Source organism: Simochromis diagramma, unplaced genomic scaffold (genome assembly GCF_900408965.1).
Source record: "Simochromis diagramma unplaced genomic scaffold, fSimDia1.1 OVJJ01000320.1, whole genome shotgun sequence".
Taxonomy (NCBI): domain Eukaryota; kingdom Metazoa; phylum Chordata; class Actinopteri; order Cichliformes; family Cichlidae; genus Simochromis; species Simochromis diagramma.
In genome coordinates, this window is record NW_024386773.1 from 1,763,159 (window position 1) to 1,786,037 (window position 22,879).

A 22,879-nucleotide genomic window follows, 5' to 3' on the forward strand; every position below is an offset into this window, starting at 1 on the left:
AAGCCCTAAAGCCACCCTTGATTCGGCGTCTTCTCATGAAGGGGAGTTCTTATATCTTTTTCATAAGCCTGTAGCAAAGTTGCCCTATGACTGTGGGGAATGGGATCATGAATATTGTGTTAACCCAGAAAAGTTAAAATCCATGCATGCTTCCTTGTTCCCTTGATCCCCTCAGCTTTTGTTGTTGCATTGGCCAATTGTACCCGAGAAGAGATCAAGGGGACCCCTGTCGGTTGTGGATTATTCCTTTGTAGCGCCGCCACTGTAGGGGATAGAGGATTAGAAAAGTGCAGACAGTGGATGATGATGTTACAGGAAGTTCGTTTTCAGCACACACAGCAGATTAATGGTTAATCTGAAGTATTTTCTGTTGAATATGTTTAAATATTTGTTGTTGGTCCCCCCCCCCCATTTTCTTCTATATTTTGCTTTGTTTTAAGGATGGAAGGAGAGATGGGGCACCCATCAATTCTGTGCCCACTGTAGGCTCAATTTCAATTAGTGCAGCACGATGGGATTATGCTTCCTATGGATATGTATATCATATACATAGACAATTAAGACTGGAATTGCCTTTACCCAGATGATGAATTTTCATAATGTTTACATGTTTTCCCTGCAGTGGCAGGGTGGGGTGCGAACAGATTTTGAAGGCACTGCAGCTCGGTGAATATAGCACAGAACTCTTATTGCTGCTGTTCCAGTAATATTGTCAGGGTTTCTATGTGTGTGTCAGAGCCAGTATGCTTAGACAGATGTGATTTCTAGGGGCTAGTCTGCATTGTGCATAATCATCATACATCTTGTGTCTTTTATTTCTGCAGGAAGCCATGGACCTCGAGGCTGGGCAGCCTTATACCCAGAATGTGCCGGAAACAACCAATCACCTGTGGACATTGCAGATGAACAAGCTCAGATTTCTCAGGAGTACCTGAAGCTGGAGCTTGACAAGTTCAACACAGAGTCCTCCAACCAGACCACGATGAAGAACACTGGAAAGACAGGTTTGCAGTAGAGAATTTGTTTATCCCTCATTCGAAAAGCAATGCAGCAGCAATACCAATCACCTTTAATTTCCACGACTGCTATTTTGAGACATGACATGTGATGGTTACACAGTCAGGGAAAAAAACGATTTGAACCCCAGCTGATTTTGTAAGTTTGCCCACTAACAAATGATCAGTCTATGATTTCAGATGTGGGTTTATTTAAACAATAACCATAAAATCCAGAAAAATGCATTTCAGAAAGGTTATAAATTAATTTGCATTTGCATGAGTGAAATAAGTATTTGCAAAACATGCTGTAGTACTTGGTGGAAAAACAATTGTTGGTAATCATAGAGGTCGGACCAGTCTTACAGTTGGTCACAAGTCTTGCTCACATCTCAGGGGGGATTTTGTCCCACTCCTCTTTGCGGATCCTCTCCATGACTTGGTCATCAATGTTTCGTGGCTGATGTTTGACAACTCGAAGCCCCCTCCACAGATTTTTGATGGTATTTGATGGGGCGATCGTGGCTCAAGAGTTGGCAGTTCGTCTTGTAATCGGAAGGTTGCCGGTTCGAGCCCCGGCTCCGACAGTCTTGGTCGCCAGTGTCCGGCAGCCTCGCCTCTGTCAGTGCGCCCCAGGGTGGCTGTGGCTACAATGTAGCTTGCCATCACCAGTGTGTGAATGTGTGTGTGAATGGGTAGATGACTGAATGTAGTGTAAAGCGCTTTGTGGTCCATGGGGACTAAGTAAAGCGCTGTACAAATACAGGCCATTTACCATATTAAGGTCTGGGGACTGACTTGGCCACTACAAGACCTTAATATGCTTCTTCTTGAGCCAATATTTTGTTGCCTTGGCCGTGTGTCACTGTCATGGTGGAATACTGACCCACGACCCATTTACAATGCCTTGGCTGAGGGAAGGAGGTTCTCACTCAAGAGCTGACATGGCCCCATCCATTCTCCCTTTGATGCGGTGCAGTTGTCCTGTCCCCTTGGCAGAAAAACACCCCCAAAGCATAATGTTTCCACCTCCGTGTTCGACGGTGGGTACTGTGTTCTTGGAGTCATATGCAGCTTTCTTCCTCCTCCAAACACGGCAAGTTGAGTTGAGGCCAAAATAGCTCAATTTTGGTCTCATCTGACCACAACAATTTCACCCAGTCCTCCTCTGAATCATCGAGATGTTCAGTGGAAAACTTCAAACAGGCTTGTACGTGTGCTTTGTTGAGCAGGGGGACTGTGCGGGCACTGCACGATTTCAGTCCTTCTCGGCGTAGTGTGTTGGTGACTATGGTCCCAGCAGCCTTGAGATCATTGACAAGTTCCTCCCAAGTAGTTCTGGCCTGGTTCCTCACCGTTCTCATTATCATTGAAACGTGTGAGATCTTGCATGGAGCTCCAGACTGAGGGAAGTCTGCAGTTATTTTATGGTTCTTCCATCTGCGAATAATCGCGCCATCTGTTTTCACCTTCTCACCCAGCTGCTTTGTGATGGTCTTGTAGCCCATTCCAGCCTTGCGTTGGTTCACAATCTTGTCTCTGACATGCTTGGAATGCTCTCTGGCCTTGGCTATGGTGCAGAGTTTGGAATCTAGATAGAATGATTGCTTCTATGGACGGCTGTCTTTTATGCAGGTAACGAGTTGGGAAGGCTCCCAATGTCAGCTCGTTACCTGTATAAAATACACCTAGGAGCCATAAATCTTGCTGATTGATCAAATACTTATTTTGTTCATGGAACTTTTTGAAATGCATTTTTCTGGATTTTTGTTTTTTTTTGAGGGGGTGGTATTGTTCCTGTCTCTCACTGTTCAAATAAACCTTCCATTGAAATTCTAGACTGACCTACAAAATCAGCTGGAGTTGAAATAATTGAATCCCTGACTATATACAGTGGCTTGCAGATTTTGGTACCCCTGGTTAAAATTTCTCTTCCCGTGAATACACAAAGTGAGTAATAGATGACCTGATTTTCAAACCAGATACATTTCTTTGATAATTTGGGCAGGATTATTTAATCATTTCCATCATCTATTGTTCAAAATAGAGGAGAAACACGAACCTGAAGCATGAGACTGAGCACGGTCAGCTCTTAGTAACACCCCTTCTGGCAAGTATCGTAGTTTGTAAACACATTTTTCAGCCAGCTTAGAGTCTTTCATTTTAGGTGTGCTTTTTCAACCCTTTTCTTTACAAAAGTTCTGTGAGAGTCTTTGACCGTCTTTTCTTTTGTGATCCACAGTTGGGGTGGCTGTCAGGGCCTGTGCTTCTTGAGATACTCCACTGCGGATTTTAAAGTGTGTTTAGGATCATTATCCTGTTGTAGAAGCCATCCTCTTTCCTACTACAGCATCTATACAGATGGTCTCATGTTTGCTTGCAGAATTTGCTGGTATTTCATTGAATCCATTCTTCTCTCTACCACCGAAATGTTTCCCGTGCCACTGGCTGAAACGCAAGCCAAAAGTATGATCGATCTATCCCCTTGCTTAGCAGTTGCTACTGTAGTGCATTTTTTTTTATGAAATCCTGCACAAAACAGCTTTGCTTATTGCAGCCTCAAAATGATTTTTTTTTTTTTTTTTTTACTTTTCCAGTCCACAGAACTCGTCTCTAAAATGCTTGTTTAGCTGTTTATTTGCAGATTTCCAAAGCTGACTTTTCTGATAATGATGCATGAAAGTTTATTTTTCCCACCTGACATTTCCATAAAGCTCACATTCTTATAGCAGTTCTTTCTGGGGGGGAAAAAAAAAAAAAGTTTTCTGAACTTATATTGACCCTACGGTTCCTGTTCACTGCTATTTCTTAATTATATCATGAACTGAGGAAGTGGCTACATGAAAACCCTTTGTTTCTTTCCTTCTCCTGCTTTGTGGAGGATTTTAGCTTTTAGCATACTAAAACGCTGCTTGGAGGAGCCAATTGCTTCTGATTGTTGGGACAAGGTTTGAAGAGTCGCTGTATAGTTAAAGCTTTGATATTTAAATCACCTGGCCTTTCCTAAGGATGATTGTGAAAAAGCCAAATCCCTAAAAAGCTAATTTATCTCCGAGACCTTGATAAAAGATATCGGAGAGCTCAAATCTCTCAGGGTGTAGAGACGGTTATGTGGGGCTCTATTTTTTTCTCTCTCCTGTGCTTAAAAAAATGCAAATTATCTTTTACTTTACAGTATGTGGAAATCATTCATCTTCTACTCACTTAGCTCTTTACAGTAACGGGAATTACTGACCAGGGAAACCCAGAGTTTTCCATACTACGGTTATATTATACAACATGACTTAAGATTGCTTTAATGTGTTTTATCTGTAGTTGTTTATGACCATTGGGAGTGATGCTACTCTCATACAGCAGGAAAATCCTCATCTGGAAATATGGGACTCTGATTTGTAGGATCATTGTAATCATGTAGCTTCACTTTGCATGTAATCACTAGATTAGTCAAAATGTGGTCATTATGTCTGGAAACTGCTTTAAAATATAATTTCACTGATGTGATGCAAGACTGAAGTTATCCAATATGATATCAAAATGTAAATCTTTAAGTGATTAAAAAAATTGCATATGTACATGCACAGGAATTTAAGCATGTGGATTTCAGAGATTTTATACTTGAAATGTCAAATTTCAAACCACAGCAGCACAAACACTGAAATTACGCTCAGTAGTATCTGCCAAGATTTCTGTACATCTATCAGTGGATCCAGAGATTTCTTTGTTATTGGCTCTACTGTCCTCCTCCTCTGCTCTGCTCATTCTCTTTGTGTTCAGTGCCTTGTTTACAGATGCATTTTGAAGTTTACTTGTTGACTGCTACTTCAAACCGTGAACTTAATTTTTTTTTTTATCCCCCCACTGAGCAAATCCGTGGACCACTGGTGTGAAAACCTTGACCCTAATTGATATCTGCGCTTTTGGCACGGTTTCTCTCTGCGAGTAATGTCATCCTTTGCATTTGATCATAATAAGAGTTTTTAGCCTCCATGACAACCAAGGCCACTGACACAGCTGAGCAGGGCTGCGGGGTGCTTATTTACAAAAATGGAACTAACACGGCTGAGTGCAATTTTTGGACGTTTACAGTACAAAGGGTATTTTGCATTGTTAAAGCACTGTCCAAATCAGGAAAATGAAACTATACTGCCACAGAATATTACAGTGCAAAAGCTAGTTGGATGAGGTCTACTTAATTTTTTTTTTTTTTTAGCAAATTCATGTCATTGTCTCATGAAATTTGATTTAATCAGTTTCACTTGAATGGAGGTTTTTGGATTTTTAGTGAGAGGACAGGTTGACTTGACTGATGAATTACTGAAAATATTACATTTCCAAGATGAAATATAGATATAGTACTATGCCAGTATCTAAAGCCACTCATTTCTTTATATTTTGTTTTCAAGGCACCACACTCTTGTATTATTTATTTATTTTTTTAAATAGTCTCATCAATAGACTTTCTGAAGGTCTTTGAAAAGATAGTCAAGTTCCAAAGAAAAAGTTTCACTCATTTTCAGTCGAGTCCTTGTTCCTGACCATATTAAGAGGACTGTGGGTTTTTTTTTTCTTGGTTTTTTTTTTTTTTGTTTGTTAAGCCACTTAACAGTGACCCATGAAACACTCAAACATAAAACCCCCCACCTGACTCAATGGATGAACAAGTGTTGTGTTTACACATAACAGAAAACTTAGCAAAGAACCAATTTTAAATTATATCTTCTCTTCGTTACTGTTTTTTTTTTTTTTTTTTTTTTTTGTCTCATAAATTGTATTAACATTTACCACATTTTTGAATAATTGCTGCACCAATTTCCTATTTTTCCTACCAAATTTAAAGAAATGAAGAGCAGCTCAAGACTTTTGAATAGCACTGTACATGATTTTTCTTTTGAAATGTGTGAAAATCAGATTTGTATGGATGGAGGTATAGATTTCTTTCAACCCTAAAATATATATATAGAGAGAGATAAATAAATAAATAAATAAATAAATAAAAGAGAAGCTCAGAGCATGTTTAAAATCAGTGTGTAAACTTTTATTAGCTTCTCAGAGGCCTTGAAATCATCACTTGAAATATTTTCACAGGGTGAGGTTGTTAATACTTTATTGATCCAACTATTCAGCAAAGCTGTGCATGAAGATTACTTTTTGGCCTTCACATTCATCATCTTTTGTTTTCCACATCATTACTTGTTGCATCCTTGATTTGTTGTTTACTCGGTCTAGTTCAGTCAACAGAATAGCAGGAATACAATTTTTTGTTCTTTTGATGGTTCTCAATTCAGCCTATGCCTAAGATGACAAAGTTTATCAAGTGCATTGATTGTAATGGTGCTGTGGGTCTTGGTTTCTTGTTATTGCCACTAACTCATCTTAATAAGTAGAGCGGTCCTTTATTCCTGACCTGTGTCAAATGTTCGTATTTTGTATCCCTTCTCCGCTTGGCTGCAATATGACATTTCTTTTTGCCTGTTAGATTATCACAGTTTTTATTCGAGGCGCTTCAGTTTTCAAGGTCTGCTTCAAAAGACTAAAGCAGGAGGTAGCATTATTGTCAAATCATTAGTCTCAGTGGAATAACCTTCAGTCAAAAGTGCATTACCATATGGCCATTTTGTGTGAATAAGTGATGTTTAACGCCAGTAAAAAAAAAAAAAAGGCTTGTATTAATACGATTTTTTTTTAAATGATCTACTTCTAATTTTGTTAGTTCTGCTTTTTCTTAGCCAGTTTTATCAACGGAAACAAATTTTGAACATAAAGCTAACACAATACGCAATAGTCATAGCAGTTTTATGTTAACATGGATATTTATTTTTTTTTAATGAGCAAATAAAAATATCGTCAATTCCATTCATTTTTTTTGTCAGTGTTTCAAGTAACTTTAAAATTTTCCTTTTTAGCATTTACATTTGGCATATAGACACGCACTAAATGAAACTACTATAAAGTTGTAACCTCTGCTTAGGACCTTTGATCTTTAGCGATAGCTTTTTACTGTGTTGTTAATTTTTGATAGTTTCATCCTCTTTGCTTATGGCTCAGTCACACTAGTGTAAAAACAGAACGTCAGCCTCCTTGCAACTAGGAAAACTCAATGGTTTCCTTGTGATCATATGTATTTTGTTTTTATTTATTTAAAAATAAAATGGAGACCGTCAGAGACGGATAGCCAGTCGACCAACTGGTTGCCCAGAGGCTGAGCCCGCAACACTGTTGATCACCTTTGATAGCAAGGCAGTTGGACAGGTCGTCTTTTGGGAGGCAACCTAACAAATACAGTGGCCCCTCGGGAGTTAAGTTCTAACAATAACCTGTTATCGGTGAAATCCGAAAAGTAGTCAACTTTATTTTTTACAATTATTATAGCTGTTTTAAGGCTGTGAAACCCCTCACTAAACACTTTATACACTTTTCTCAGACAGGCATGAACACCTTCACACACATCACTCCCGTCCTTGCTGATCTGCACTGGTTGCCTGTGAAATTTCGTATTCAATTTAAAATTCTGTTGTTTACTTTTAAAATTACTAATAACACAGGGCCAAGTTATCTTAAGGAACTCTTAAATTCATATCTTCCTACGAGGGCCTTAAGATCTTCCTCATAGTCATTGTTGGTTCAGCCCAGATCTCGCTTGAAGTCTAGAGGTGATCGAGCGTTTGCTCTAGCTGCACCTGAGCTGTGGAACAATCTCCCGATTGGCATCCGGGCGTCTGATTCTATTCAATCTTTTAAATCACGGCTTAAAACATATTTGTTTGAACTTGCTTTTTCTACTAGTTAAATTCTCGCCTGGCTTCTAGTGAGTTATTCTATTAATGTGTCTGGTTGTTTTGCGTTGTCCTGCGCTGTCAATGTTTTCTATCACTGTGTTTGATGGTACAGCTTTACTCTGCTATAGCTGTGTGCTATAGTGTATTCTTATTAGTGGTCTTTACCTGTGAACATAATCTCACACTTATATGACTCTGACGTTATAGTGCTAATTATTTTATTGTTGCGTTGTCTATGTTCTCTATCACTGTGTATGATGGTACAGTTCTACTTTGCTATAGCTGTGTGCTATAGATTATTCCTATTAGTGGTTTTTACCTGTGAACATAATCCCACACTTATATGACTCCGATGTTTTAGTGTAAATCATTTTATTGTTTTATTTAAAGCACTTTGGCATGCCCCTGGCTTTTAATGTGCTCTATAAATAAAGATTGTTGTTGTTGTTGTTGTTGTTGTTGACACTTTTCTCTGTTGTTTAAACACTCTTTGGTGCTACTGCAGCTGCCTCTGACAGTGCAAAACGTTTCGTGGACATTGTGTTTGTTGGGGAGATAACTTACAATATACAGTACAGCACTTCAAAGTCACACTGCTAGCGATCGAAGATTTATGTAAATTTGACAAGCTGAACGGTTTCTGTACTGTACAGGAGACACGGCACGAGATTGATTGACAATGGTCTACAGCAGCGGTCCCCAACCTTTTTTGCGCCACGGACCGGTTTATGCCCGACAATATTTTCACGGACCGGCCTTTAAGGTGTCGCGAATAAATACAACAAAATAAAACTAGTACCGGTACCGAAAAAAAGAATTTATTCATAACACACGTGAAAAGACCAAGAAAAACAGAGTAAACGATAACAAAATAACGCTGAAAACCGATAAAAACCCTGAAAACTATTAATTTCACACCTGAGCCTCAACTCTCCTGGCCCAGTACCAAACGACTCACGGACTGGTACCGGTCCGAGGCCCGGGGGTTGAGGACCGCTGGTCTACAGCCAATCAGGACGCAGAACACAATGTGGTGTTTAAAAACAAAAAGCTAAAAAGCAAAATTGCACCAAAAAATAAATAAATAAAAATCAGCGAAACAGCGAGACCACCTTATAGCGAGGGACCACTGTAATCGTGGTCCGACTCAGACTGCCTGTGGTCACACTCACTGACATTGGCAAAGGTCTGCAAATAGTCACCATCAAATTCAGCCTGTACCAATGAGCACGACTTGTCTGACACGTCTCCTTGCAATCGGGGATTGGACTCAACTGGTCGCAGCTAGTTGTCTTCTGGTTATATTCCAAGATAAAAGCAAGGTAATGTGAATTTCTGTATGTGTAGTTGGCAATACATTTGGAACAGACTGCTACAGATTTGCGATTTTTAGCTGATTTATCACATTTAATAGCTGCATTATCACAAACAGTTAGCGTAATTTTGGCCGTGCTGCAGTCTTCAACTGCTTTTTGTGAACGAAGGTGAGATTGGCAAACTTTTTTTTTTTTTTTTTGCTATGTTCTCATGAAGGTTAAGATGTTCTAAATCATCATTTTGATCCGTGATAACCTCTTTACATTTCCCTTTTTGTCATCCTAGTTGTTGATATCATGGATTATAACTACATTAGGTCTATACACCAAGTCTGCTCCATCTCTGTCCATGCGAAGACATCCTGAAGTTGGAGCGTTTTCAAATTGGCCAAACTTGTTTTATTTTCCCTCTAAAAGAAATATCTTGTTCTTAGGAGCCGATTGTTCCACCATGTTCATCAGCTAGCCGCTAACTGTTCCTGTCATTTGGAGCTGAGCTGGTGGAGTGTAGTATGTTTCACAGTGTTTTTGCTGAAAGCAGTTGCCTGCTGATGCTGAAAACTGAACAAAACATTAAAGTCTCAAGAATGAAAGCTCAACAAAAGCTGACACTTTGTATAGAGCTCTGTGAAGGGAAAGGCAGCTGCAGATTTCAGGCACGTTTGTCATTTTTATTGACTCTTCATGTTGTCATGTTTGGCTTTTGTGTTATTTGACACATTATAATTGATTTAATGGCACAAATACCTTAAGTTTTGAAATTGGCGTTTAAAATCCAATACTTGTGCAAAGTATTCGAGCAATTTTAGCATTTTTCTCGAGATCGATGGCCCGACTCTTTCGAGCGTTGCGTTTTTCAACCCATCATCGCCACCAGGAGGTGCTGGAATCAAAGTGCTGAGTTCCTCCAGGGAGTGGCTTTAACGTTACACTATTTAAAAGTCAGTGTTGTAATTAAGAAGTAAGTGAATAGATCTTAAAAGTTCATTGCGATTGATTTCATGGCATTCCCTTGTGCCTTGACCTGCTTTGAGATCGGGCTGATTGGCTGCCATTCAAGCAGTATTCCTCAACAAAACATTTCTCAGTAAAATTTCAAACAACTCCCAACCAAATTCATGGGGAATCGGAAGGCCCCAGAGACATTTGCATTGATCAAGGATTTACTTTCACACACACTCCCCTTCTTTCACAGGCTGTGATTCAAGGTCTTTTTGGCTTAGCTTCTAATTCCTCCTCTGCTGTTGGAGGGTTCAAACACACGCAGGGCCGCATTTTTAATGAAACTCCCAAGGCCAGCCAGCAACCCCTTTTCTTGGCTTTCTTGTGTTGCACACAGGATTACACTACTTCAACAACGGCAGTAACAGGGATTTATTACCATCTATGTAAATGTTTTTTGCGGTTTTGCAAAGCAGTTGCACTATTATGATAATGCCGTGGGTAGTTATTTCCTGTGCAGATTGATCCTTCACTTTGACCTGATGCTTTCAGTCTTGGAAATCTCCGGCATCATTTCTTCTCCTTCATGCTGTGGGCCTTCAGCTTAAGCGGCACTGGCACGTTAATGCTGCTGGCAGATTCTTTCTTGCCTCACGACAGGGGCTCGGATCATCCCTCATCACACAATGTTCTCCTCTCTTCAGATCGTCTTGTCTCTTGGTTCTTTTTCTCAAGATCTCGTACTCCTTTTCTTCCTGCTACCTGTCACTGGTCTGTTTGACTTACTTTGATTCCATTCATTCGCTCAGGACAACTTGTTCGCCATGTTATCTGTTTACTGACAGTCTGTGTTTGCTTGTTCAGATGCTCATCCTCCTAGTTTGCTTTGTGAAATGATTAAAAGTGGGCTTTTCTTATTCACAGGCTGACTAAATCCTCTGTAACTAGAGGGATCAACTGACGGAGCATCAGGTCTAATCTGGCTAATGATGTCAAACATAGATGTGGTAAAGGGCTGTAGAAGCATTAGCATATAACCTCAGCCAGGACAGTGGGAGGGATGATAATCTGCTGTGCCATGGTGTTTCAGATGCTGTGGAAATTTAACACAGCTTAAACTCAACATTACACGATCTTTCTGAGTGTAACAGCGGGCAGATAGTCTGAATTTTTAAGGTGAATCCCAGTAGCTGCGGATGTATGAAAACATAAGAACATTTTTTTAACTTCTGAAGAAGGGTTGCAGATCTTCCACTCGCACATCAGCCTTTGAGTTACATATTTAACGTTTCCATTGATGCGTAAGGTTATAATCTGAGCAATCTGTACTTTCCAGTCACTTCATTAGGTTCATTTTCTTCTGTAGGGTCTTTACCTCACAATATAAGGTGCCTTGAGACGACTGTAATTTGGTGCCATATGAATAAAATTGAATTGAATGAATCGGCCAATCACACATCTGCAGCTCAATGCATTTAGGCATGTGGACATGGAGAGGATGACCTGCTGAACATTAAACTGTGCAGATTGAGGAAGAAAGGTGATTTAAGTCACTTTAAATTCATCATGGTTGTTGGTGGTAGATGGGGTGGTCTGACTATTTCTAGAGTTTACAGAAAATGGTGCGAAAAAGAGAAAATATCCAGTGAGCGGCAGTTTGAAAATGGCTTGCTGAGGTCAGAGGAGAATGGACGGGCTGCTTCAAGCTGAAAGGACGGTAACAGCAACTCAAATAACCAGTCATAACAACCAGGGTATGCAGAAGAGCGTCTCTGCGAATATGAAACTGAGGCTACAATTTGTACATGCTCACCAAAATTGGACAATAGAAAATAGGAAAAACGTTGATGATGAGTCTGGATTTCAGCCGTAACATTCGGATGGTGGGGTCAGAATGCGGCATAAACGACATAAAAGCATGGATGGAGGCTGAGGACGATGGTGTAATAGTGTGTGGGATGTTTTCTTGGCACACGTTTCCGGACCCTTGGTACCAACTGAACATGATTTAAACACTTACCTGAGTATTGTTGGTAACTGTGTTCATGACCTTGCATCCAGCAGGATAAAACGGCATTCACCAAGTTTAAATGATCTCACACTAGTTTCTTGAACATGAACATCACTGTCCACAAATGCCATCCACAATCGCCAGATCTCAATCTGACAGAGCACCTTTGAGATTTGGCGGAACAAAGGATTCATGGATGTGGCTCCAACAAATCTACAGCAACTGTGTCACATGACCTTATTGACAAGTAGTTTGTTAAAAGGTGTAGAATTTCCACATTGAAAATTTTTGGTGGGCTACCCGTGTGAGACTTTTGATACAACCAGCTTTCTTTTTTTTCTCTCTCAAATACCAACATGGTCCATAAGTATCAGTTTTTGAGTATGATATTCTCGATGTTTAAGTAATTTTCTACATAGTTTAACTTTGCATAAAGTTCTCAAGCTGGAAATATTTTTATACTGCTTCATTTTCTGTCTCTTAGGCTTTTGATACTCAGTTCAGAGAACTGAGGCAAAAAAAAATGTCTGTATTGAATACCGCTGTGAGTTAATTACATCCTGCATGAAAACCCTGATAGAAATGGCAGGCTTGTAGGGAATGTGCTAGTTCATTCTGCAATAAAATCACAAGTTCAGATGTAAATTCAAAGAGGTAGCAGCAACATTCAGATGAGCTTCTAGAAATAGATTAACTGATTTTTCTTTTTGGGGGGGGGGGAATTTATAATTGTAGACCTGTTAAAGTCACATCAATGTATGTAAGCTAATTAAATTCTTTTACTTAAATAGTATTGTAATGAACTTATCTAATATAGAACGATTTAAAATGCTACAAAAAGCTTAATTTTCCCCACAAAATGTAATTAAAGTTTGCTTGCAGAAACTGTTTATAATCCTTTGAGAGAGAATGCAATAATGGCTGCTATTAAGAAAAGGCAATGGCATTAAAGCCTTGTGAAAAGCTAGCGCATGGAAGAAGCTCACAATGCGAGAGAAGGCTGTTGTGTCTTTTAGCGAGTCATGCAACAACTTAAAGAAACTCTGGCTTTTACTTTTAAAGCGGCGTCTTGGAGTCGATTAGTGGAATGTCGAGGTCAGCGGAGGCGGCCGGTGCAAGCTTTCTCTGAGATGCGTCATTGTGATCATTGCTCATCTGCTCACCACCGAATTCTGCAGATTCATTTATGAATCATTCTATAGAGGCAGAGTTTTTTCTTATTAATCTGCATACACACAATGCTCAATGGAAAAACAAGTTTTTGTTTATTAGCATGGAGTTGACATAGTATTTAGATAATTAATCATAGGGTTGATTTTTTTTTTTTTTTTTTTTTTTTTTTTTTGCTTTAAGTAGCAGTGTTCTTGGAATGATTGTACAAGGTTGGCAGACTTTTCTTTTGCAAGTTTTTCTCATTCTTCTTGGCACAATTGATAAAGCTCAACAATGCTGGAGGGGCAGCATCGATGCACTGCTGTTCTTTCTACAGATGCTTTGGCAGGTTAATGTTTGAGATCTAGCTGGGTACAACTTTTTCTAGAGCTTTCGCTCGGTCCGAGATCACGACTGCTTCTGGAAACGATTTTCACTTAAGATTGCTGCATATATCTTTACTTCCATCCTGATTAGTCTCCCGCTCCTTGCACGATCCTGTCACCACCGTGTTTGACTGTAGGGAATGTATTAATGAGGCGGTGCTCAGTGCCTGGCTTCTTCTGCGCACGTTGGGAGTTCAGTCTACCTTTTAGTGAAGTATGGATTCCTTCTGGCCACTTTACCATTAATGCCTGATTAGCTGAGTGCTGCACTGATGGTTGTTGTTCATTAAGGTTCTCCAGTCTGCACAAAAGAGTTACTGTTGTGTTCCTGTTAGCCTGCAAAACTCACACTGAGGATGACTGGTGGCTGCAAAACTTGAAGATGATTTGAGGATACAGAGCTCTGTGGCACTTTCACTGCTGCAGAAATATGATGTCTTTCTCTAGATCTGTACCTTTTCACAATCCTGTCAAACCCGTGGAGTTCTCCTACCCTCAATTATTTGTTTTCATTCTTATACATCCATTTCACTATGGCACACTGTATAGAGCGGTGTCTACACTTGCTAATTATGTTAAGGAAATTGAAAATTTCATTCTTATATCTTTAATATTTTAAAAATAGTCTCAAAATGTGTTTTTTGTGTAATAAATTTGAAATTGTGGAAAATGTGAAAGGGTCTGAACACTAATAAATGCATTACAGGTCTTACAAAAACAAATCATGACAATTTATGAGCTGACTGTTAGAAAATGTCTCCTGCATCAGTCACTCCCCAAAGGATTAAGATACTTTGAGGTTTTTACATTTCTTATTGCCAGATAGTTTAGTTTTTAATGAATATATATTTTTTTAGTTTAATTATTTCAGAATAAGTCTGCAGTCTACGCAGCTTAGTTAATCCGTTTAATAAATGCAAGTTGTAGAAAAGAATTGTTGAGTTTGGACAGTTCATCCGAGCATTAATCATTAAAGCAAATCACAGCTACTTAGCTACTCTTTGCAAGTTTGATTTGTCACATTGGTCTCGCCACTGAGTTAGTTGTCATTGGGGGAAAAAATAAAATAAAAGACAAATCAGGATTCGGGTAATAATAATAGGCACAGAAATTATTTTTCTAACTTTAGACTGCCCATCTGAGCTTCTGTAGACCATGTTCTTTGATGAGTAATCTGCTTTGCCCTGCCTTAACACAAGTGTGCTTATTTTCTTCCCTTGTTTGATTCGATTCTCTCTTTTTTTTTTTCTACCTCTTTTCTTTTTTTCTCCAGTTGCTATACTCCTGAAGGATGAGTACTTTGTAGCTGGGGCTGGACTGCCAGGGCGCTTTAAGGCTGAGAAGATGGAGTTTCACTGGGGCCAGAGTAATGGATCAGCAGGCTCAGAACACAGCATAAATGGCAGAAGATTCCCTGTAGAGGTAAAACGCCATGTTGCTACCATGCAATCTGATAAATGTGCGATATGGAGTGTTGAAGGTCAACAATGAATGTTGGAGAGAGATTAGTGAATTTAAGTTTATGCTTGAACTATTTTTATAGCATTTTTTTTTTTATCCATAAACACCAGCATCTAAGTCCCCCCCCCCCATATTTATCCAAATTATTTATGACAAGGATTTGGTAGTTCTTTAAAAAAATTTGCAGGTATTTCTGTCATAAGCCTTTGTACTGAGCTAAGGGAACATATTGATGCACAAAAACATTAGTTTTCAAGTCAAGACACGATACTAGTTTGAGGCAGATCATTGGATCAAAGTAAATCCTCTTCATATTTTAAAGTAAATTCTGGATCCAAGGAAAATGAGAAACAGTGCATCGTCTTTAGTTTGCATTTATTTAAATAATCTTTTGCTAGCTGCCACATTGCTACAGATTGTCTTCACACGTCTACTAGAAAATAGCCGTATGCCATAATTGGTGAGAAAGTACCCCTGATGATAGAAATCTGTGTCTTGCCTCATTTTGACAGCCTATGACATTTGTAATACAGAAAGGCTTTTTAATAAATTGGGATTATGTTGTTCAAAACACATGGGATTTTATGCGATAGGGAGCGTCTTACGATCGCATTACGGAACTGGCTTAACATGAGAAAACTGACTGGAAGTGGTTCAGTTCCTGTAACATGGCTGTAAAGACTGACGCCCCTCTGAATTATTGATTGTCTCCACGTATTAAAGCACAAATTTCACGTTTAATATCGTGCATAGATTGAGGTATTAGTGACTTTGAATGCATCATTTATGCCAGCCATTCCTAGTCGCCGTCTAAAATTGGAATTGCAGTTGTGTAATGCTCTTCTTGCAGAGTGGGGTCATAGAATACGGTTTTTACCCCCTCTTATGTCAAATTGTTGATAATTAGTTTAAATTTAGCAGCATATGAAAACAGGAAGTGGCTGTTAGTGAGCCTTTCTGTCCTATCTCCAAACACACAGCTAGAAGCCTCCTGTGTTTGTTTCTTGGCCCTCCTCTTTGGAGCCATCTCTGCAGGCACAGCTTTTGATGCTGAATGGCTGGGTAATTAGATTTATTTTTGCCACATAATTTTGTGTTCAGTGTAGTGTTAAAGGGCACCGGATAATGTACAGCCATTATAAAGCTGTTGTGCATATGGCTCCTTTGATGGTGTGCTACCTAATAAGACTGAAGAATTTACTTTAATAGCCAATTTGAACAGCTGTTGGAAAACAAAGCATTTCTTTCAGTAATACAATTTATAGATGAGAAATATAGATTTGTAGCTTAGTATACTTTTTTTTTTTTTTTGTACGCCAAGGTTTTGCATTGAATCCTCTGTCAAAGAACATGGATTCCAAAGCTAATATGTGTTTCCCTTTATAAATAAGCATAAAGCATACCAGCCTTGGAACCAGTTAAATACACATAAATGATATAATAATTAAGTGGAAAAATTCCAAAGTCATAGAAATATATACATGCATACAGAGGTTAAAAAAATATTGTTACAGCTGCACCAGATAAACTTCTGCTGTAATGCCAGCACACACATCCATCATCAAACACGCGGAAAATAAAGCTAAACATCTACAATTACTGAATAATTGTCTGCCGACAGTGAAATTGCAAAAATGTGGGTATGGTACTGGCACCCTAGACTGAATGCTCCTTAATGTGTGGCAGCAATCAAGAATGAAACTCTTGCCATTTGCAAAGGACATCTGCTATAGCCTTTATCTCACTAATAAATGAAGGAGTCTCTGTATGTGTGCATGCGGGTCCTTTGTATTTCTCAGCAAATCTTCTTACAGTCTATTTCACACTGCTGGGGATGAAAGGAAGTGGGGTGTTGAATGTAAAGTGGCTGTCAGTTGTTTTCTGTTACCATCTGCATGTGAAGTATTTCAGGAACTTCAGTTAATTGTAGCTTGTACTGATAGATTGCATTATTGAACACTGATAGTCCCAACATTGTAGTGTCTACCAACAGGCATGTAAGGCTATTTAGATTTAAAAACTGTAGCTACATCTAGGGTATGCTTATTAATTAACCTCTGCTGATAGGTGGTGCCACATGTGACTGATGACGCACCACCCAACAGCAGAGGTTAATTAATAAAACTGTAGTCAAAGGAGCTTGTAAAGAAAAGCGTCTGGACTTAAGTTGCTTGAAGACGTTTCACCTCTCATCCGAGAAGCTTCTTCAGTTCTGAGGTGAAATGGTGGGGAGTCCCAGATTTAAACCTAGTGGGAGTGTCCCCCCAAAGAGGGACAAAAGGACCCCCTGATGATCCTCTAATCGCCTGAGCCAAGGTGTGAAAATGGGTGTGGGTCCCAATAAGCCAGGGTTTCGGGTGAGCTCATTGTGAAACCTGGCCCCACCTTATCATGCGAATTCCTGCTTTTCTTTACAAGCTCCTTTGACTACGATGACCTGGATGACCGAGAACCTTCACAGACATAATAAAACTGTAGAAAAGTTGGGCACGGCAGTAGAAAGGAGGGCTCTCTCATATTTGATTGTGAATGTGATATATGTACACTGTTTGCAATTTTTTTTTTTTTTCTGAACTCAAATCTTTGTAGCTATCAGCTGTCCTACTTTCTGTTTTCTATTTTATCACTGCAGTGGTTTTATCAGAGCAAGTGTGCTGTCGGCTCATTCAAAAGAAGCTCTCTCTGGATGGGCACTGCAACTTAAATAATGGGTGACCCTCTTCTTGTGCCATGTCTTCTTTGAACAAGCATGTCAAGAACATGCAACCCAGATAGGACTGACTTGGCACAGTATAATGGGGAGTGTGTGTGTGTGTGTGTTGGGGGGTGTAGGCTCACCAAAAGCCACTCGTAACTACAAATAGTGACTGTATTGTATCAGAATGTGCTGTTCCCGATGACATTTCCTATAGGAAGTACAAAAAGGAATATTCCAGACATCAGCAAATACATCCATCTGTATAGGAAAAGGAAATGTATGTACAAGGTGCAGCACAAAAGCGGCTCTGAGTTGGAGGTCTTTTGTTTTTTCCCCCCTCTTATCAAAAAGTCAGCTGGCATACTGTACATCAGAAATGATAGATTACCTCAGATACCAGAAAGCAAACATGAAATAAAATGATATGTTTTGAAGGGAAATGAGGTTGTGTAGGATATAGCCCTTAGCCATTTCCTTTTTCTTTTTTTCCTTTTTTTTTTAATATGACTTGGCAGAATTTGATGTATTTACGATGATATCAAACCTGACACGATGTGTGCAGCCAATCCCTGCGTGTTACAGCCTATGTATAAATGTTTGTGCTTGATGTACCCAGTGATCGTTTATAGCAGAGGCTGGCTTTTGTTGTGTATATGTTTTTGTTCTTCAAGAGTTGAACAGTATGACCTTGGAGGTTGAGCTCCAGGGCTTATTTGTCTCTGCTAAACAGAGACAGTTTTCCAATCTGCTGTCGTCTAATTATCTCTCCACAAATGCGTCACTTTGAGCTCTGACTCACATATAACACTGTGCATAAAGCTTTTGCTTTTTCAGTGTTAAAAAAGGAGGGGGGGGGAGATTTACTGTCCCACCTGCCCAGAAGCTCTAAAGTGTATACAAATGTAGTTCACATGTGTCCAGAGGGTCGAAACACAAAATTTGAATTCAACGAGCTGTATTATAGAGCAGGTCTGGCTTTGTACCATGGTTATTTTAAAAAAGTAAAGGGGGGAAACAAAACAATGGGCTCCTGAGCTTGACATTAATCTAACCGCGGTCTTTTTCGTGGGAGTGAAGTGGGGAAATCGATAGATGGACCACCTGTTCGCTCAAACAGCGGAGTGAAAAATGAAACTGGAATTTTTTTTCTCCCTCAGGGTACCATAGGGAGATCTTTTCTAATAATATATGAGGGTGTCACCAAGGTTAGATTAATTATACATGGATTACAAATCACACCTTCGAAGGGTATGCGTTTGCACACAGTACTAGGGATGTATGAAAAGTGTTGAGGTGAGTGTACAGTAAGAAAGGGAGAAGTTGAGTAAAGATGAGTGTCCAACGAGCGAAGGGCCACTCCATTAGATATCCTCAGCTCCCTAATAACTACTGGAAAAGATTTAAGGATGGGGCCGGTCCAGATATTGGCTGGCATTATTTATTTAGATTTTGATTAAGATGCCAATTTCCTGAAAAGAAAAGTTTGTTTTTAGTGGTTGGATGTTATACTAAAAGGATCACAGTTAATTGCTTTACAGCAATATGCGTATTAATAAAAAAAGAAAAAAGAAAAAAAAAAGAAAAAGTAACTTACAGTGACTCTAAATGGATCCTACTCTGGTACTCTGTGCTGCAGACAGTGCTGAGATGATCAGAAATAATGCAGTCAGAGCGTGTTTTGCTTAACAATCTCTGATGCAACGTTTCCTTGAGCATATTTTGCTGAATTATCTTCTGGGCCAAGTAAAGCCCCTCAATAGGCCAGAAACAGTCGATAATATTGGCCAGCCGATGTATGCTGAGCCTGAAATCTCAGTGTACTGCACCACTGAGATAACTCAAATAAGCAAAAGATGTTTAAAAGAGGACACACACACACACACACACACACACACACACACACACACACACACACACACCCAATTACAAAAATTGCAAACAAATCCAGATAGTGTTACAAGAAAAGAATATGGATGTGTGTATATTTATATGTGAATAAAGTTTAGAAATAGAGAGCTAGATAGCTAGCTATAGTATAGATTGTACTGTATGTACTTGGTAAGTCTTTTACATTGAAGTGGAGATATATTTGTTCCACTCTTACTCTAGCAAACAATTAGTTCAGTTGCTGTCGTTTTAAATGTACATCAGTGATGCCTGCACTTACTGACACACATATTGTCTTGTTTTGAATAACTCAAGAGACTAACTACACAACACGCATTCTTACGAAACAAATTCTGACAGGATAGTGCCGACTCGACTCATTTGCTCCATGGCTGCTGCATTTCGTGAGCATCTTGTTCAGTCGTCTGACTACTCGTATAATAGTAGATTTTCCTACAACGAAGACTACCTTTCAACACGCATAAACACCAAGCAACACCACCACAAATGTTACTTTAATGGATGGAGATAAAAAGTTAGCCGCTTGCTTAGCATTGGATTCAGTATTGTCGCTGACAGCAGCTTCTCCCCCTCCTGGCTGGTCCCTTCCCTTCTGCTTCACAGCCGAGATGGGTGAGTTAAAGGGGCAAAGCACACACAGTTATATGGCCATTATGAGTTGCATCATTTCATTTGGGTACCTCTACAGGTCCCTCATGTAGTTGTATTTGTCAGTGTGAATACACTTACGCTCACTATTAGCACTGTGTTAAGCATGGAAATGCGCAATTTGAGACACAGCATTAGTTACATAGACTGGATGAGCTTAGCTTCTCTGGCTGAGAAGCTGCTGGTTGCCAAGGTGCTTAATTTTTATAGATGCTTATGAAAAGTTGCACCCAGTTTCTATGATTTATAACCTCAGTAAACATTTTTCTGTTGACTTTATAGTCTAAATCACTATTTTCAGGTCATATTGACTAAAATTCAATTTATTTTGTATGTCACGGTCATTATTAGAGTCAAACGGGGTGTGCTGGCTCGCTGACTATTTGTCAGTAACAAGTTATGTGAAACGGCGTCATAGTTGACACTTCCATCTTTTAGATACAGTTCACAGATTTCCATCATGTGCTGTCTTTTACTTTGTCTATAAAGTTCTGTCAGTCATTTGTAATGTGAAATACTAAGTTTAATTTAGTTGTTCAGCAGCACCTACTGTGCAAATTAACACTTTATTGACACTTTATTCGTCTTGAAAATGAAATCTCTAGCACTTTGTAGGTGCCCAAGTAAAATGATAACGTAGATGATCATGTGCAATTTGAGTGCAAGAATGGAGAGATTTATCTGTTAATGACAAAATGCTGCGGTAGCACACTTGTTGTAAAGGAAAGAAGAAATGCATTTGTGATACTGTGATAACATCTAAGCTCCCTCCGCCAACAAACTTATTTCTTGTAGATTTTGTGTCTTGCCTCAATATTTTGCCGTCTTGGGAAATCACGCCAAACATGACTTTGTTTTTCACCTGTGTGCGCCTAAATGGAATTCGGGATTGCAGAACAGCTTTCAGCACTTGTGTTCACACTCACTTGGTGGCGAAAAAAAATGGGTTGCTATAGATGGAGGCTCAGAGTATGTGGACAGCATATCTCTATGCATTACTCATAGCTTAAAGATTGGTCAGACCCCACATCTGCTCCTTTTTCAACGACTTTGAGCGCCATCTGTAAGCGTGGATAAAGCTCACTCTAAAGAGCAGGGATTCTGACAAACCTAAAAACAAAATGTTGTAATTCTGCAATCAAATAATTGAAATTCCTTTACGGTTTTCACTGCGATGAAGAATCCAGTTTTCCAAAGTGTGCTGTTAACAAGAGCAGGTCACATGAGCCAGTCTCTCTGAGTAAATGAAGCCTAAGGGGGTGAGCTTAATTGGGTAAAGTAGTTAATAACATCTGAAGGGTGATGAATGGCCGGTGCTCTTTCTTGCTGAGTTCTCAGACAACAAATTAGTTCCATTAAAGGCTGCAGTTAAAGGAACTCTGAAGGAAACTGATTAACTTAAATTATCTGAGTAATTTTGTACCTGGTTAAAGCTGATGGTTAGCATTAATGGATTTATACACTTATTTACTTTGACTTTTTGAATCTGTTGTCAGCACAGCCACGTGTGGTTTGTGGCTTCTCGTAATTTTCCTTTGAAAAGAAAAAAGACGTGCATACCCTTTAATTAAATCAACATCTAGGACCTTTTTCTTATTGCCAATTAACTCGGTTCAGTGACATGAAAGGGTTTTTCAATTTAAAGAGGCTTGAATGTGCGATGATAGACAGCTCCAATTGCTACTTTTAGAATCATTTGCTGATTCTGGTCAGCATTACGGTTATGTCTGCTTTGAAATATGAAAAGAAGAGGGTTTTTTTTTTTTTTCTTTTTAATTGAAAACCCAAGGCATGGTACATGCTATATATGGTGTATTCTCTGTATGCTGGTTTTCCGTTACAACCCACACGCCCAAAGCTTTGTTTTGAAATCCGAAGCGGTGTTTGTGGGTGATTTAAGGTAATTTAAGCAGTGATCAGAAGAATGCCATTCTGTTAGATCTCAGCACAAGGGGGATCACGTTCCTCCAGTTTCTCCTCTCTGCTCGTGACTGTCTGTTAGGACAGTCACCCTGAGGAATGGGATGCTGTATTTCTCTAACATCCTCCAGGAGTGGCAGCACACAAAAAGGAATGACACAGATTATGGGAGATTTATAGGAGTGATAAATACACCCTCTTTTATGCCCCTCAAAACAGCTTTTCATCAGCTCCTCAGCAGTGTGTCCAAGTGATTGATGACAGGACTGTTCGCTCTCCTTGTCCACTCCTTAAGCTGTTTATGCTCTGTTTCCCACCCCAGATGCAGATCTACCTTTACAATCCGGATGACTTTGACAGCCTCAGTGCTGCCATTAAGGAAAGACGCATCGTTGCTGCCATGGCCATCTTCTTCGAGGTAAAGTATCAGCAGAGTTGGAGTTTGAGGTGCACAAGAAAATCCAACAATGCACTGCAGCACTTGTCTTTTGGACTGGGCAACCGTTTAGGTCCAGACTAAATACCCAATTGATGACCTACCATGAAATTTAATACACATTCAAGTTCCTCTCAGCTGAACTGTGATGGATGGCATCATTGGTGTTTTATGAGCAGATATCAGTAAAAGTTACTGACATTACTATCAGCCTTATGAGTGTGCATCCT

The 22,879-nt window shown here is 39.4% G+C and overlaps 1 protein-coding gene across 4 annotated transcripts in view; it reads left to right on the plus strand.

The window, feature by feature from the left end:
* The window catches only part of ca16b (carbonic anhydrase XVI b), a 112,337-nt gene that overhangs the window by 54,511 nt on the left and 34,947 nt on the right, over positions 1-22,879 (plus strand). For all 4 annotated transcript variants that reach the window (XM_040002356.1, XM_040002346.1, XM_040002336.1 and 1 more), the window contains 3 exons: positions 825-1,004; positions 14,852-15,000; positions 22,536-22,631. In XM_040002356.1, coding sequence (XP_039858290.1) covers positions 825-1,004; positions 14,852-15,000; positions 22,536-22,631 — 425 coding nt within the window. The remainder of the gene's footprint in view (positions 1-824; positions 1,005-14,851; positions 15,001-22,535; positions 22,632-22,879) is intronic.